This window comes from Pongo pygmaeus, chromosome 2 (genome assembly GCF_028885625.2).
Source record: "Pongo pygmaeus isolate AG05252 chromosome 2, NHGRI_mPonPyg2-v2.0_pri, whole genome shotgun sequence".
Lineage (NCBI taxonomy): Eukaryota > Metazoa > Chordata > Mammalia > Primates > Hominidae > Pongo > Pongo pygmaeus.
The window spans coordinates 206227546-206243832 of NC_085930.1; the positions used below are offsets into that span (position 1 = coordinate 206227546).

Here is a 16287-nt window from a genome sequence, read left to right on the forward strand (position 1 = left end):
TGAAACTGGCAAGAACGTAACTCCAGGGAGCTCACAACACGCAAGGACCCGGATTTCCCGCTGCCTGAACGCCAAGTATTCGCACACTGGTAAGAACACCTCCCCATAACTCCCCTGCCAGCGCCTCCAAAACCCCCAATCCTTTCCCCAGGAACCCAGTCCCAGTTTCTGCAGTTCCTGTAACAGCCACGTTCCCACACAAGTGCTGCCTGAGCTTCCCAAGCCCTCCAACAATCACCCTCCAGTGCCCTCGAAGGTCTATTCAGAGAAGTCACCAAGATGCAGTCACCGAGGAAATTCAAGGACGTCCAACTTACCAAAAGGCTTTCGGCTGTACAGAGCTAACCTTCCTATTCCCCTCCTAAACCTACAACCTAGTTTTCATTTCTCAAGAAGCCTTTCCCTGTGCTCACGCACGCAGTTGTTAGCTGGCTCGGTGAGGCACTCCAAGCAGTAACAGCGGTAGCCACAAAATAAACCAGAAGCATCTCCTCCATGAACCAGTAATAATAATTTGTCCTAATGATTCCTTTGTCCTTGGAAAATCAACTTCAGAAAGAAAGTTATCCACTGTGAGCAGGGCAGACTAGCGGCTTCTTGGTCTGGAGGCCCAGGTCCCACTGGCCCACTCACCGTTGGAGACAGCTTGCTAAAGCTCGGTGTCTGATATCACTCCACTCCTGTCTTTATCAACCCTACAACATCAAGAAGACCAAATAAGCTGGCAATCGAAACTTCAGGAAAAGCAAAACAAACATCTCCTGTCAACCCTGCACCAACTCTGGAAGGCTCCCTCCTGGAACCTCCGCCTCTCCCATCCCGCTGAGGAGTACAGGGGAATCAAGGAAGTGCCCCAGGAGCTGACGTCCAAGTGTGGTCTTCGCCTAAGACGACAATCATCTTTCTCTTTTCCCACCTCAATCCTTCCCTTCCTTCTCCTCCTGGCCTGTCTGAATTCGCATTTGCACCAGTTTCCGTTTCTCACAAACAAGAAAATATTCCCTCAGATAACTAAGCCATTCCCTGGCCATGAGTCACTACAGTTTCGGTCATTCATTCAGTGGAAAAGCGATCAGGGACAGAAGGCACCGCCGTAAAGGTCACCTGGCCTGACCAGACGCCAGGTCGCTGCTTCTTCCTTGGCTGCTGACATTTTAACAGCGGTCCAGGCAGTCTGTTTCCGCTTTCCCCAAACAAGCACCCTGGAGAACCACCCCCTGACGGCTCCTGAGGCGAGAAAAAGGGCCTAGCCCACTGCAACCTCGTCTCCCGGGTTCAAGCGACTCTCCTGCCTCAGCCTCCTGAGTAACTGGGATTACAGGCATCCACCATCATGCCTGGCTAATTTTTATGATCTTTAGAGATGGGGTTTCACTATGTTGGCCAGGCTGGGACAATTCTTAAACTGTCATTCTTTACTCACTTATTTGCAGGAATTCTTCTGTAAAGAACTTTCCCTAATCAACAAGGTTTCCCTGAATTGCCATTTGTAGAGAGAAGGCAGGATAATCGCTGATCTTCCTTCAAGTGTCCATTCCCAGTGTTAGGAGTTAGTGCCCTGGGTACCTCCAAGAGTGACCAATTACACGTGTTTGTTTGGTTGGTTTTGGCTTTGAAACCATCACTATGAATTCATGGTTTTCATGTATTAGAGACCACTTTCTAGGTGCTTGATGTGTCTACTGCTACGGGGGGAGAGCAAGGAAATGTGTCTATGGTAAAAGAACAACAAATGAGTTCATGCTTATATTTCTATTTCGAATTTAGTATATGGTTTTACACCTTTTTCTCAGAAAAATCTTGTTTTATTTTTTGACATAGAGTTTTGTTCCTGTTGCCCAGGCTGAAGTGCATGGCACAATCTCGGCTCACTGCAATCTCCGCCTCCTGATTCAAGCGATTCTCCTGCCTCAGCCTCCCGAATAGCTGGGATTACAGGCACCTGCCACCATGCCCAGCTAATTTTTCAATTTTAATAGAGATGGGGTTTCACCATGTTGGCCAGGCTGGTCTCAAACTCCTGGCCTCAGGTGATCTGCCCGCCTCGGCCTCCCAAAGTGCTGGGATTACAGGCGTGAGCCACCACACGTGGCCAGAAAAATCTTCATTTTACCATTAACAATTAATTAGCTTTAACTCCCACCCCACATAATTTCAAAGGATTAATACCAATAAGACGAGTGACAAGGAGATGACGGATTGAAATTTAGGATTTAGTGGCTCTATTTGTCTTTAGACTATGGCTCACTAAATCTGCACACTTGAAGTGCTGTGTTCTAGCGATGCTCTGACAACACACGAAGTAATAGGCTGCGTGACCGTAACCAGCCTGATGTGCAGTTGGGCTGCAGAAACCCGTGATGCTGCCTAGCCCAGCCAGCCCCACGTACTCCTCAGACTCAAACTCCATTCTGACACCACCAGCACCTGGGACGCTGCCTAGGGGCTTCTCCGGTGGCAGGAACACGTCCTGGAGCAGGCCAGGGGTTCCCGGAATTGACCATCCTGAACCTGTGCAGCGTGGGCTGTTGAAGGAACACACCAGCTCCCACAGTGAGCACAGGCCCAGCTGCCCACGTGGGACCCGGCTCCTGGATACCCCATGCCTCCGCCTCTTTCCTCTCTCACCTCCCACTTCCCTTCAGCTGCTGCTCAGGGCCACCTTGCAAATTTTGGTCTCAGGGTTGGTGCCTGTAGAATGCAATCCAAGGAATTTAGATTCATTCATTTCAGATACTATTCTTTCAATTTTAGGGACTATCTTAAAAACTTAGTTTGGTAATATGTAAAACACTTACAATTTCAAAGTCCAGATATTACTTCAGAGTCTATTTCGGTCTCACTTCCACCACTGACCCCTGTCCTCCACAGCAATCACTTTAGATTTTTATCTTTGTACTGTTTTAAGAAAAAGCAAATATATATTTGCATTATATGATATGTACTCTGCCCCTTATCCATAGGCCTTCCTCATTCCTCCTTCTGGTACTGAGTTCCCCACTGCACGAATTAATGTTCCTAATCCCCTACTGATGGACATTTTGATTGTTTCCAGTTTTACAAATGCCACAGTTAAGAACTTCGTTGCAAACACATTCGGGCTGTGAAAAGAACTCTGTGTGTAAAGTCCTTTCATTTCTTTGCCAGAGTTTTTTTTGAGGCAGATTCTAGAATTGCTGAGTCAAAGGGCAAATGCCAGGTAGTTTTGTTAGATGCTGCCAAATCCTCTTCCATGAGGCTGCAACGTTCTGCATTCCACAGTGACGTATGAGTCCTTGTACCCCACAGCTTCACAAACAAAGCATGACAGCAAACCCGCACGTTTACCCATCACACAGTTGAGAAATTTTATCCTAGTTTCACTTTTTTTTTTTGGTTAGCATTTTTATTACCAGCTTTTTTGTGGCGTAATGCGCAGAAGGTAATGAACACATTCTACCTGCAAGCTTCTTCCTGTGCCTTTGGAATCTGCTCCTGCCGGTCTGCAGGGAACCACGGATCTGCTTTCCGTCACGTAGGAGGCATTCTCGACACCTTCTGTACACAGCCTCTACTTTATTTGGCTTCTCTTATGCAGCGTAGTGACTTTCAGATTTATTCAAGCTGCTGCGTGTGCCAATAGTCCACTCCTTCCTAGTGCTGAGGCCCCCATCACATGAGCACAACTGTTTTCTGTGTGTGATGTGTTGTTCTCTGGCTGTGCACTGCCAAAAGAGACATCATTAAAAAAAAAATCTAAATATAATGTAAACCCTGCCTTGTCTTAAGAAAAGTTTTTCTGGCAGTGGCTCACACGTATAATCCCAATACTCTGGGAGGCTGAGGCAGGAGGACTCCTTGAGCCCAGGAGTTTAAGACCAGCCTGGGCAAGATGGTGAAACCCTGTCTCTAAAAATTAGCCAGGCATGGTGGCTCACACCTGTAGTCTCAGCTCCTAGGGAGGTTGAGGTGGGAAGATTGCTGGAGCCCAGGAGGTGGAGGTTGCAGTGAGCTGAGATCACACCACTGCAGTCCAGCCTGGGCAGCATGGCAAGACTCTGTCTCTACCAAGAAAAAAAAAAAATTAAGAGAAGGAAAAACAAAAGGTTTTTCTTACCAAAAATACACTTTAAGGAACAAATTTATCATATTAAGTTGGTGCAAAAGTAATTCTGGCTTTTACCATTGAAAGCAATAGCAAAAACCGCAATTACGTTTGCTCCAACCTAATATTACTTTCTAATGACAAACTTGGAAATAACTATCATTGTTCTCTAAAGACAACAGCCTAAAAATAAAGCAGCAGCCCATTTACTTCTATGCCAGTTCTTTTAGCATTTGGTTATTTAAACTGGCGGTCCCTAACCTTTTTGGCACGAGGGACTGGTTTCATGGAAGACACTTTTTCCACTGACAAGTGTGGGGATGGTTTGGAGATGAAACGGTTCCACCTCAGATCATCAGCATTAGATTCTCCTAAGTGGGGCATAACCTAGATCCTTCGCATGCACAGTTCACAATAGGGTTCCACTCCTGAGAATTTAATGCCACCACTTATCTGACACGGGGCGGAGCTCACACAGTAATGATCTGACAGGGGGCGGAGCTCACACACTAATGCTCTGACAGGAGGCAGAACTCAGACAGTAATGATGTAACAGGGGCGGAGCTCACACAGTAATGCTCTGACAGGAGGTGGAGCTCACACAGTAATGCTCTCACGGGGGGTGGAGCTCACACAGTAATACTCTGTCAGGGGGCAGAGCTCACACAGTAATGCTCTGACAGGAGGTGGAGCTCAGACAGTAATGCTCTGACAGGGGGCGGAGCTCACACAGTAATGCTCTGGCAGGAGGTGGAGCTCACACAGTAATACTCTGTCAGGGGGCAGAGCTCACACAGTAATGCTCTGACAGGAGGCGGAGCTCAGACAGTAATGCTCTGACAGGGGGCGGAGCTCACACAGTAATGCTCTGACAGGGGGTGGAGCTCACACAGTAATACTCTGTCAGGGGGCAGAGCTCACACAGTAATGCTCTGACAGGAGGTGGAGCTCAGACAGTAATGCTCTGACAGGGGGCGGAGCTCACACAGTAATGCTCTGGCAGGGGACAGAGCTCACACAGTAATACTCTGTCAGGGGGCGGAGCTCACACAGTAATGCCCTGTCAGGGGGCGGACCTCACACAGTAATGCTCTGGCAGGGGGCGGAGCTCACACAGTAATACTCTGTCAGGGGGCGGAGCTCACACAGTAATGCTCTGGCAGGGGGCGGAGCTCACACAGTAATGCTCTGGCAGGGGGCGGAGCTCACACAGTAATGCTCTGACAGGGGGCGGAGCTCACACATTAATGCTCACTGGCCGGCTGCTCACCTCCTACTGTGTGGCCTGGTTCCTAACAGGCCATGGACTGGTAACAATCTGTGGCCTGGGGATTGGGGACCCCTGATTTAAATAATCGAGGACACACCTAGTAAACCATCTGCCAACAAAAAAGGAGGAAAAGCACCAACATTAATTTGAACTTAGAAATAAACTACAAGGCCAGGCATGGTGGTTCACACCTATAATTCTAGCACTTCAGGAGGCCAAGGAGGGACGATCACTTCAGCCCAGCAGTTTGAGACCAGCCTAGGCAACACAGTGAGACCCTGTCCCTACAATTACAAAATAAATGAGCTGAGCATGGTGGCGCACACCTGTAGCCCCAACTACTCAGAAGGCTGAGTTGGAAAGATCACCTGACTGCCCAGGAGTTTGACGCTGCAGTGAGCTGAGACTGCACCACTACATCGATCCTGTCTCAAAACAACAAAAAAACAAACTACAACAAAATATCTGGATTTTGATGTGACAGAATACAAAGATAATTACATTTGATTTTTAGGTCAACAAATATGACTAAAGTCACAACAGTAAAATATTTTAAATGGATTTGGAAATAAAAGAAAGTTTGTTTGTTTCTATTTTATTTAAGAGCTGTGCCCAGTTTTATCGTGTCACAAGAATGAAGCAAGGGACAAAGCTAAGTGCCACGCTCCCTGGCCACTGGGTTCCTGGCAAGCTCCCGGCCACTGGGTGTCAATCTCCCCTCAATGTACTCCTCCTTCCCCGGAGTGCAGAAGTGTATAAAGACAGTTATGACATGGACACATCCATGAGCTATTATACATAATTAGAAAAGCTGATTCTGTCATCACCGCATCTTGTCTCATCAGTAGGAGCGAATGGCCGGGGGGACGGTGGCACAGTCAGCCTCATTCAAAGTTTTGTCGATTACGGGTCTATATTCCAGGGTGACCTTGAAAAGAAGAGTCAGTGGTAAGTTAAGCACAAAAATGTACAAAAAGCCATCTCTTGTGTTCCTTTTGAAAAATTTTAACTATAAAAGTAGATTTACAGCGTGTGAACTTTAAGGTATTTGCTGCAGTATTTTCCAATAACAAATTCAAAAATGATCTACATGCGCAACAGGGGACAGTAAATGACGGCAGATCCGTAGAGTGGAACGGAGCAATGAAAATGACACTGTACCAGACTCTCAGTGCTTTACAAAAATGCTCCCATCATGTAAAGTGGGAGAACCCTTGTCTATACGAAGACACTTGATGTTTAAATTATCTACTTCCAGTTTCTCTACTTCAAAGTAAATACTTATATAGGTAGAACATCCCTAATCCAAACATCTGAAATTCTCCCAAATCTGAAACTTTCTGAACACCAACATGACATTCAAAAGAAATGTGCTATGGAGTCAGATCTTCCGATTAGGGATGCTCAGACAGTAAGTATAATGCAAACATTCCAAAGTCTGAACAAGCCTGAAATCCAAAACACTTCTGGTCCCAACGGTTTCAGAGAAGGAATACTCACGCCGTGTATTAAATATGCACACACAGGAAAAGGTAGGCACATATACAAAGAAATTTAAACCATAATGGGTCATCTCTGGTTAGTGAGCTCTTATTTCAATCTCTTTGTACTTTCTAAAATGAGTATGTATTTCTTGAAAAATCACTGAAACTGGCTGGGCGTGTTGGTTTGTGCCTGTTGGGGAGGCCAAGACACGTGGATCACTTGAGACTAGCCTGGGCAACGCAACAAAACCCCGTCTCTACCAAACATACAAAAACTAGCCAGGCATGGTGGCATGGTGGCATGTGCCCGGGAGGCTGAGGTGGGAGGATCACCTGAGCCCAGGGGAGGTTGAGGTTGCAGTGAGGCGAGATCGAGCCACCACATTTCAGCCTGGGCAACAGAGATGAGACTCTATCTCAGAAAAACAAAAACAAAACAAAAAACCCGAACCCGGAAACATTAAAAATAGACTTGTGCTAAGCGAGTGAAGTGTGATTTCTATACACTATCAGGAAACGGTCTTCATGATAAATCCTGAAAATGACCTACTGCCTGAATCACAGACACACTAGATGATAGTGAGGGTCCAAAGGTAACTTCCACAGACACAGCTAAATGATTATACGACTATCTCTTTCAAGATACGAAAAGCTTCAGGGTAAAAGCTTTCTATCTTTGTTATTTCTGAATCTCAATGCCCAGCGGAAATGCCACACGGGTGAACTGTGCCTGTGTGGAACAAGGCTGCAATTCCCCTACCAAACCCTCAGCTGGCTGTTTCCAGGATGCTGCTTACTCCAACCCCTCCTCAATTTCTTTTTTTAGAGACGGAGTCTCGCTCAGTCGCCCAGGCTGGAGTGTGGTGGCGCAATCTCGGCTCACTGCAAGCTCCGCCTCCTGGGTTCACGCCATTCTCCCGCTTCAGCCTCCAGAGTAGCTGGGACTACAGGCGCCCACCACTACACCTGGCTGATTTTTTTCTATTTTTAGTAGAGACGGGGTTCCCCTCCTCCATTTCTGCCCTTCTCTGCTTGCTCAGTGCCCAAGGGATGCTAAGGGCTGCACCACATCCCCTCAGCTCCCCTGCAGACGCTTCCAGTTGGCCCAGCCCATGGGAGGAGAGGGGAGGGGTCTCTTCTGGGTTCCCTTGGCTTGGGACTGGTTTCTGGTAGTGGCTGTGTCCCCACCCCACAGATGCTGACTTTCTCGCCAGGTCCACAATCATCATCTCTTCCCCTGCCACCAGGCCTTGGACACTTGCTCCTGCCCAGTGACTTCCATCTGGCCCACACCATGGAGCAACCCTTCCTTAAGGCTCCTCTGAATCACCTGCAGGCACTGGCTTCTGTTTCCAGCCCGAAGCCTGACTGCTGTCAGAGTGCCTTTTTCAGTGGTGCCTCAAATCTGTCAGGAGTTGATTTAAATCTGGCCTGCTCCTCTCCGTTCACCATCAGCAAGGCCAGCCCGCAGAACTGGGCGGGGCCGTGTGGGTGCTGGGCTGTGGTGAGAACGAGCTCCACACTGACCTTCCCAGTGCTGACGTCCACATAGGACAGGGTGTGCTTCCTCCAGTGCTCCTCAAAGGGCTTCTTCTGTTGCCCCTGGATGGGCTTGGAGTGATCGAACTCATTAATCCACACCTGAGGCCAGAAACACCATCACATTTCTCATTACTCTAACAGAGCAATACAGAAAAAACACAGGAAACATTAAAATGATCTAAGAGACAAATGCCCTAGAACTCATTCCATTTCCACTTCAGCCCAGGAGGTTGGCGCCATCAACACGTTCAGAACCCACAGAGGCCACATGGCTGGCCAGGGGTGTGCAGCCAGCAGTGAGTCCAGAGTAATCCACGTCCGCATGTTCCCTTAGACATCCTTTATGTACCTAGGAGTTTATCAAATACTTCGTCTTTTTGCTCCATGCACTAGGAGACTACCTCAATCCTTTCTTTCAGCCTGTTTGTATTTAAAAATTTTGTTTTTCTTTTGAGACAGGGTCTCGCTATGTCATCTGGGCTGGAGTGCAATGGTGTGATCACAGCTCACCAGAGCCTTGACTTCCCGGGCTCAATCATCCTGCCTCAGCCTCCTGGGCAGCTGGTACTTCAGGCATGTACCACCACGCCTGGCTAATTTTTTAATTTTCGTAGAGACAGGTTTCGCCATGTTGCCCAGGCTGGTCTAGAATTCTGGGGCTCAAGTGACCTGCCTGCCTCAGCCTCCCAAATGCTGGGATTACAGGTGGGAGCCACTGCACCTGGCTTCTATTCTAATTAAAACTCGTCACCAACTAAATTTATGCTCCTGGTCAGGGACAGTGGCTCATGCCTGTATTCCTAGCACTTTGGGAGGCCAATGTGGGTGGTTCACTTGAGATCAGGAGTTCGAGACCAGCCCGGCCAACATGGTGAAACCCTGTCTCTACTGAAAATACAAAATTAGCCAGGCATGATGGCATGCGTCTGTAATCCCAGCTACTTGGGAGGCTGAGGCAGGAGAATCACTTGAACCCGGGAGGCAGAGGTTGCAGTGAGCTGAGATGGCACCGCTGCACTTCAGCCTGGGGGACAGTGAGACTCCATCTCAAAAAAATAAAAATAAAAATAATAAATTTATTATTATTCTGTATTCTGGCAAACACGGATTCATATACTTTGCAGGAAAGACTCTTAATATGTATAATGAGATGAGCAAGTTCTGAGCAGTGATCACAGCCATCAGCATATTCTAGTGGAGGGTAAATCAGTAAAATTTCATGGTGAATAAAAATGATTTTCCCATTCACCGTGTTCGGCTGACTGGAAAGGCTGACATTAGCCACCCACACACCGTCCTGAACCAGCCTGTGTGCCTGCCTTGTGGAGCCTTTGTCCTTTTGCTGATGTGGTTTGTCCTGAACTTGCATTTGCACCGTAAGCTTCCCTTTCTGTGGTTTTTTGCTATCATATGTGAAAAACTCTTACCAGGCAGAATCCAACATGTGTGCTCTGCACAAAAATCAGTTCATCTGAAGAACAAGTGACCACAGGGCAGGCTCTATAATCAAACCACAGGGCAGGCTCTATAATACCTCTTCCAAACCACAAGACAGGTTTGAAACAGTGGTTTACTCCTTATTTAGTAAACTGGCATTTCCTCCACAGGGCACGTCTGAAACGGTGACTTACTCTTTATTTAATAAACTGGCATTTATTTCCTGGTCATGCCACTCTGGCTGCACTTCTAACCTTGGCCTTCTAACAGCAAAGCACACTGGCTTGGAGATGCCACTGCTGGCATCAGTGGATGCCGACCAAAAGCAAGGAAAAGGTCACAGTGATCCAGAAGATGGCAAGAATCCAGGGATCAAAGTTACCAGGGGGAAAAAGGCATATTTTGGATTTACTTTCTGGGAAACGAAATAAAATGCAGAGAAAATGCAGGGGTGGGGCTGAGTCCCACCAGGCGGGAGGAAAAGGCAGGTGCAGGTGGGCGTGACGAGAAGGCACACCTTGTATTCTTCCCCGGCGTGCGCGCCCCGTGACTCCTTCCACGCCTCTGCTCCATTGATGGTCTGCAGCGCACACAGCATCAGGTTCTGCAGCTCCAGGGTCTCCACCAGGTCTGTGTTCCAGACCATTCCTGGGGACACAAAAAGTTCCATCAGGGGCAGGCAGGGACCCAGTCACATGGGCCCTCCGAGCTGTCAGCCTAGGCCTGCTAGTCCATGGAGTCACTGGTTGTGGCTTTACAGCTGAGGGCCAGGACCCATCCAGACAGCAAGCATGGAACTAAGTCAGCACTGACGGGACAGACACCAGCCCACCCTGCAGAAGGCAGGGCCCAACAGTGTGCACACAGCCCGCTGTCTGCTCACCCCGGTCAAACGTCTTCAGGTGCTTCAGGTCTCCGTAGAGCTTGCTGATTTTCCCACAACCTTCTTGCAACACGCTTCCCACACGGAACACGGCAGCATGATTTTGCATTGACTGTGGCACAAAATATTATTTGTAAACTTTTAATCCATAGAAGCAGCCGTACCAAGAACTGCTTAACTTTTAAACCTGTTGTTTTGCATTTCATTTTATTTATGCAAATTAAACAGAAAAATTAGGAAATGTAGACTATGAGTTTATTACTCTGAACTTAAAAATGAAGTTTTGACTAAAGCTTCTGAATAAACAAATGTTTCTATTACATACATATCTTAGACCCACACACATCCTTTCCAGCGGGATACAGCCAGGGTCCAGGACTCCAAGCCAACTGCCTGTGAGGCACCATGTTCCATACGGCTCCACAGCCAACCAGGCAGCACTGCCTCCCCACACCCCTGGCGGGACTCCTGACTTGGGGTCTGGTGGTCAACGTGACATGAGCCAGCAGCCCTGTGGTGACACACACAAGGAGGAGCTGAACAGAGCCCTGCTGATGGTGGGGTTGGAACCGAAGGTCTTCAAGGAGAGGGAGGGCGTGGGTGGCTGGGGCCCTTGGCCCATCTGGCTACTGTCTTCTGCCTATTTTGTAGAAGCTCCTTGTACACTGAGTTCCTTCATAGTTTTACCATGACTAGAAATGTGCTACGCAGTGGACCTGAAGTTTACTGTAGGTATGCTGGGAAACGGGCATCAGCTTTTGCTTCCTGTGGGACAGACAGGCACCACCTCCGTGATCCCTCCTCCTCCTTGCTTCTCCCTCTAACTGTGCTTTGCTCCACTGACCCTAATTGTCTCTTCCTCTACCAATGCACCTGCATGGTTTAATTTGGACATTTCGTCTGATTTTCCTTAGACTCATACACAATCGTAACACTGTAATGCACATCAACCTAATGGTTTTTCAGGAAGAACAAATGAAAAAAATTGCATCTCAGAATCTAGTATTACATTCTTTCATGTCCTTTAGCAGCCACGTTTTCATATCCTTTATTCATATTTCTGGTTACATTATTTCAAGGCATTTTTAATTTTTTGTTTGAAATGTGAACGAGATATTTACTGATGTCTGAGCAGATTACTGCTGGCACATTGCAAAGCTACTGATTTTTACATACAAATCTCTTATCCAGACACCTTACTACATTCTTGTTTTGTTTCTGTTAGTTTTTCAGTTTCTTCTCTGGAAGTTTTTTGGAAATTATATCTGTAAATAATGGCAACTGTATCTATTCCTTTTCAATATTTACTGCCAAGACCAGCTGGGTCATGGAAACCCTAACCCAGCGGCACTAGAGGAATTAAAGACACACACAGAAATATAGAGTATGGAGTGGGAAATCAGGGTCTCACAGCCTTCAGGGCCGAGAGCCTCGAACAGAGATTTACCCACTTATTTATCGACAGCAAGCCAGTGATAAGACTTACTAAAAGTATTGCTTACGGGAAATAAAGGGATGGTTCTGGCTAGTTATCTGCAGCAGGAGCATGTCCTTAAGGCACAGATCGCTCATGCTATTGTTTGTGGTTTAAGAACGCCTTAAGAGGTTTCTCCCCCCTGGGTGGGCCAGGTGTTCCTTGCCCTCATTCCAGTAAACCCTCAGCCTTCCGGCGTGGGTGTCATGGCCACCACGAGCATGTCACATGCTGCAGAGATTTTGTTTATGGCCAGTTTTGGGGCCAGGTTATGGCCACATTTGGGGGCCTGTTCCCAGAAATTTACTTCATTTCTTTTTTTGATTGTTACTATTAATAGCCAGAATCAGCAGAAAAATCCCTTCCCCCAAGGAAACGCATTTCCACAGGCATAGGAAGCTCTGTTTGTTCAGTGCTGACTCCAGCAACTCACGGAGTCTGGGATACAGCAGGCACCAAGACACACCTTGTTTGGTGGGGACACTTCTAGTATTCTCACTTCAAACTATCTCAGATTTGCCATTTCTATATCCGAAGGCGTGTTCCCATTCTCTAATGCACTGGTTCCTTCTTTCCCAGCTGCCCTCCCACCCTACAAAACCACTGCAGGGCATCACTCAGCCTTCTGTGCCTTAGTCACGCTGTTCTTCTCACCGTTCCACAAAGCCTCCCTCAAGCCCAGCCTCACCTGAAGACTGAAGGGCACAGGCCTCTGAAAATGTCGGCAGGGAACCTGTTCTCTCGTGTCTAACACCAAATGCCTTTCAGAATAGGACTAAAGCAGTGGACTTCTTTTTAGAAAATACACAGAAATTCTTGCAAATAGTAGACAAGAGATCTCATTCTTGGACAAGAATCCTTGTTATTAGAGGAATTCAGTTTCTTAGATTGACTATATATCAGGTTCTCCACAGCCTCCGTGGCTAATGGCTGCCATACTGGACAGCAAACACTCAACATTTCCATCATCACGGACGGTCCTACTGGACCGACTCCCAGCAGCACAGACCGCACAGATCACTTTCCACCCACCGCCCACTCTCCCACTCTTCTGAGTATATTTAGGGGCAGCAACAGGTCCAGCTTAAAGACATTTCCGAGCTGCTGGAAGCCAGGCGTGATGACATGATCAGTATCTGGGCCTGAGATGTAAGCACCAGTGCTGTGTTGAACTCCAGGAAACCTCTAAGAGAAAGCGGCCCTGCTGGGGACTGAGCTTCTCTGGTGGTCCACGCTGTGACTCATCCATGACAGGCAGCGACGGTCAGGGCACGGAGGTCACGCCCAAGCACACACGAGTGAACCACAGAAGGCTGTCCTGGATGCTAAGCAGTCACTAATTCTGCCCTAGCCTGCTGACCTTCTATGTGGAAAACAAGTGCACTTCTGGTCTCTTTCATGTTCTTGATACAGCGAGGAGTAGGTCCCACTGCTGTTCACCTCCAGATACTGGTGCAGCCTCGTATGTTTATCGCAGCACTAGTCACAATAGCAAAATCATGGAATCAACCTAAGTGCCCATCAACAGACGACCAGATGAAGAAAATGTGGTACCTATATACCATGAAATACTACTCAGCTATAAAAAAAGAACATAATCATGTCTTCTGCAGCCACACGGATGCAACGGGAGGTCACTATCCTAAGTGAAGTGACTCAGAAGGTCAAGTGCCACACATTCTCACTTGGAAGTGGGCGCTGAACCGTGAGTACACATGGACACACGGAATGGACTAACAGAGACTGGGGGCTCCAAAAAGTGGGAGGGGTGGGGATGAGCGATTACCTGCGGAGTACAACACACACGACTTGGGTGACGGGTACATGAAAAGCCCAGACTCCACCACCTCACAGTACATCCACACAAAACTGCACCTGCATCCCCCTAGATCTATTTTTAAAAAAACAAAACCAGTGCAGGGCCAGGTATGCAGCCAGCCTGCTCACTCCAGAGCGAGTCCAGGCCATTACCTTCTGCATGCTGAGTCACAGTTCCCATGTTCTTATGCTTCTTCCATCAGCAAATCTCAATTTGTCAAGATTCGTGAGATTCTTCCCCAGCATTTGGTTTAATTGGAGGGACTTTATCTCCTAAAACAACAACAACAAAAAAAGCTAGAATTTAACTTCTAAAAACCGTTTTAAAAAACCAAATGGATTTAGAACGACACAAAAATATGTAGCATAGCCGCTCAAGGAGCCTGGAAACTGTGTAAGCCTCCTGAGCTAACACACTGCCAGCCCACCCTATATCTGAGGCCATCTGTTGAGTTGGGGCCAATTTTAAAGAACAAACATAGAAGGCAAAACTGTTGGCACACAGTAGATATCCATTAAGTGATCTTAGAGTGAATAAACTAGAAATCATCTCTAAAATTAAAAAATTAAATGTAGGCCGGGTGCGGTGGCTCACGCCTGTAATCCCAGCACTTTAGGAGGCCGAGGTAGGTGGATCACTTGAGGTCAGGAGTTCAAGAGCAGCCTGGCCAACGTGGCAAAACCTCATTTCTACTAAAAACACAAAAATTATCTGGCATGAGAACTGCTTGAACCCGAAAGGTGGAGGTTGCAGTGAGCCGAGATCGCGCCACTGCACTCCAGCCTGGGCAACAGAATGAGAGCCTGTCTTAAAAAAAAAACTAAATGTATACAAATTTATATACATTAAGTGTATATAAATGTCACTCCAATAAGGGAAAAAGAAGACACCTTCCAGATGGTGGTCCCGAGGGACCGGCCACCCCACTGTCCTTCACATCAGGGGGAGGAAGGTGGCTGCTGTGTGCTTGAAAGTCACCTGCTGATTTGGACTCTTATGTGCTCTCACCTATACTTCAAGATTTGCAATTTCTTTTTTTTTGAGATGGAATTTTGCTCTGTAGCCCAGGCTGGAGTGCAGTGACACCATCTCGGCTCACTGCAACCTCCACCTCCTGGTTCAACCAATCCTCCTGCCTCAGCCTCTGGAGTAGCTGGGACTACAGGAGTATGCCACCATACCTGGCTAATTTTTGTAGTTTCAGTAGAGATGGGGTTTCACCATGTTGGCCAGGCTGGTCTCGAACTCCTGACCTCAGGTGAGCCACCAGCCTTGGCCTCCCAAAGTGCTGGGACCACGTGTGAGCCACTGTACACAGCCAAGATTTGCAACTCTTGTGTTTCCAAGATGTCATGAAAAAAATTTTAAAGTTTTTTTTTAATAACATTATATATATATTTTCTTCAACAGGTAACACATGCAGGAGACAGGAGGTATGAAACGCAGGAGTCAAACAGGCCCTGCCCCGCCCACCGCCTCTCCACGGGACCAGGCTGTGGGTCTCTTGAGGGTCTGCTCAAATGCTTCTAGGCTTGCTGGTGTTGCTTTTCCTTTTGTTTATAATGCTTTAAAAATTGATCTTTCAGTAGAATTGACTTTTTTCTTTCGGTGGACAGTTCTACGATTTATTTTTTCTTTTTTTTTGAGACAGTGTCTCCTCCCTCTGTTGCCCAGGCTGGAGTGCAGTGGTGTGATCTCGGCACACTGCAACCTCCGCCTTCCAGGCTCCAGCAATCCTCCCACCTCAGCCTCCCAAGTAGCTGGGACTACCCAAGTGTGAGCCACCATGCCCAGCTAATTTTTGTATTTTTGGTAGAGACGGGGTTTCACCACCTTGCCCAAGCTGGTCTCGAACTCCTGAGCTCAAGTAATCTGCCTGCCTTGGCCTCCCAAAGTGCTGGGATTATAGGCATGAGCCACTGCACCCAGCCTCAGTTCTACCAATTTTAACACACGTATAGATGCATGTAACCACTTTGGGAGGCTGAGACAGGAGGAACACTTGAGGTCAGGAGTTCAAGACCATCCTGGGCAACACGGGGAGACCCTGTCCCTAGAAAACATTTTTAAAAATTAGCCAGATGTGGTGGCGTGCACCTGATAGTACCACTGCACTCCAGCCTGGGTGACAGAGGCAGACTATGTCTAAAAATATATATATATATGTATTTTTTGGGGGGGAGGGGTGGGGGAGAAGTAGTGATGCTACAAGCATTTTTCTTTCCTTTTCATTTTTAAAAATTAAAGCATAAAGATACAGTAAAATAAACTCAATATTTTTAATGTAGGGTTTT

General features: G+C 47.4%; 1 protein-coding gene across 1 annotated transcript in view; it reads right to left on the reverse strand.

The window, feature by feature from the left end:
• Positions 1-5933: 5933 nt before the first annotated feature.
• LOC129033000 (succinate dehydrogenase [ubiquinone] flavoprotein subunit, mitochondrial-like) overlaps positions 5934-16287 on the reverse strand; it is a 28397-nt gene continuing 18043 nt past the window's right edge. The window contains 6 exon segments of the mRNA XM_063661430.1: positions 5934-6282; positions 8366-8479; positions 10335-10465; positions 10701-10812; positions 11026-11187; positions 15180-15326. Of these exon segments, the coding sequence (XP_063517500.1) occupies positions 6196-6282; positions 8366-8479; positions 10335-10465; positions 10701-10812; positions 11026-11187; positions 15180-15326 (753 nt within the window). The 3' untranslated portion in view covers positions 5934-6195.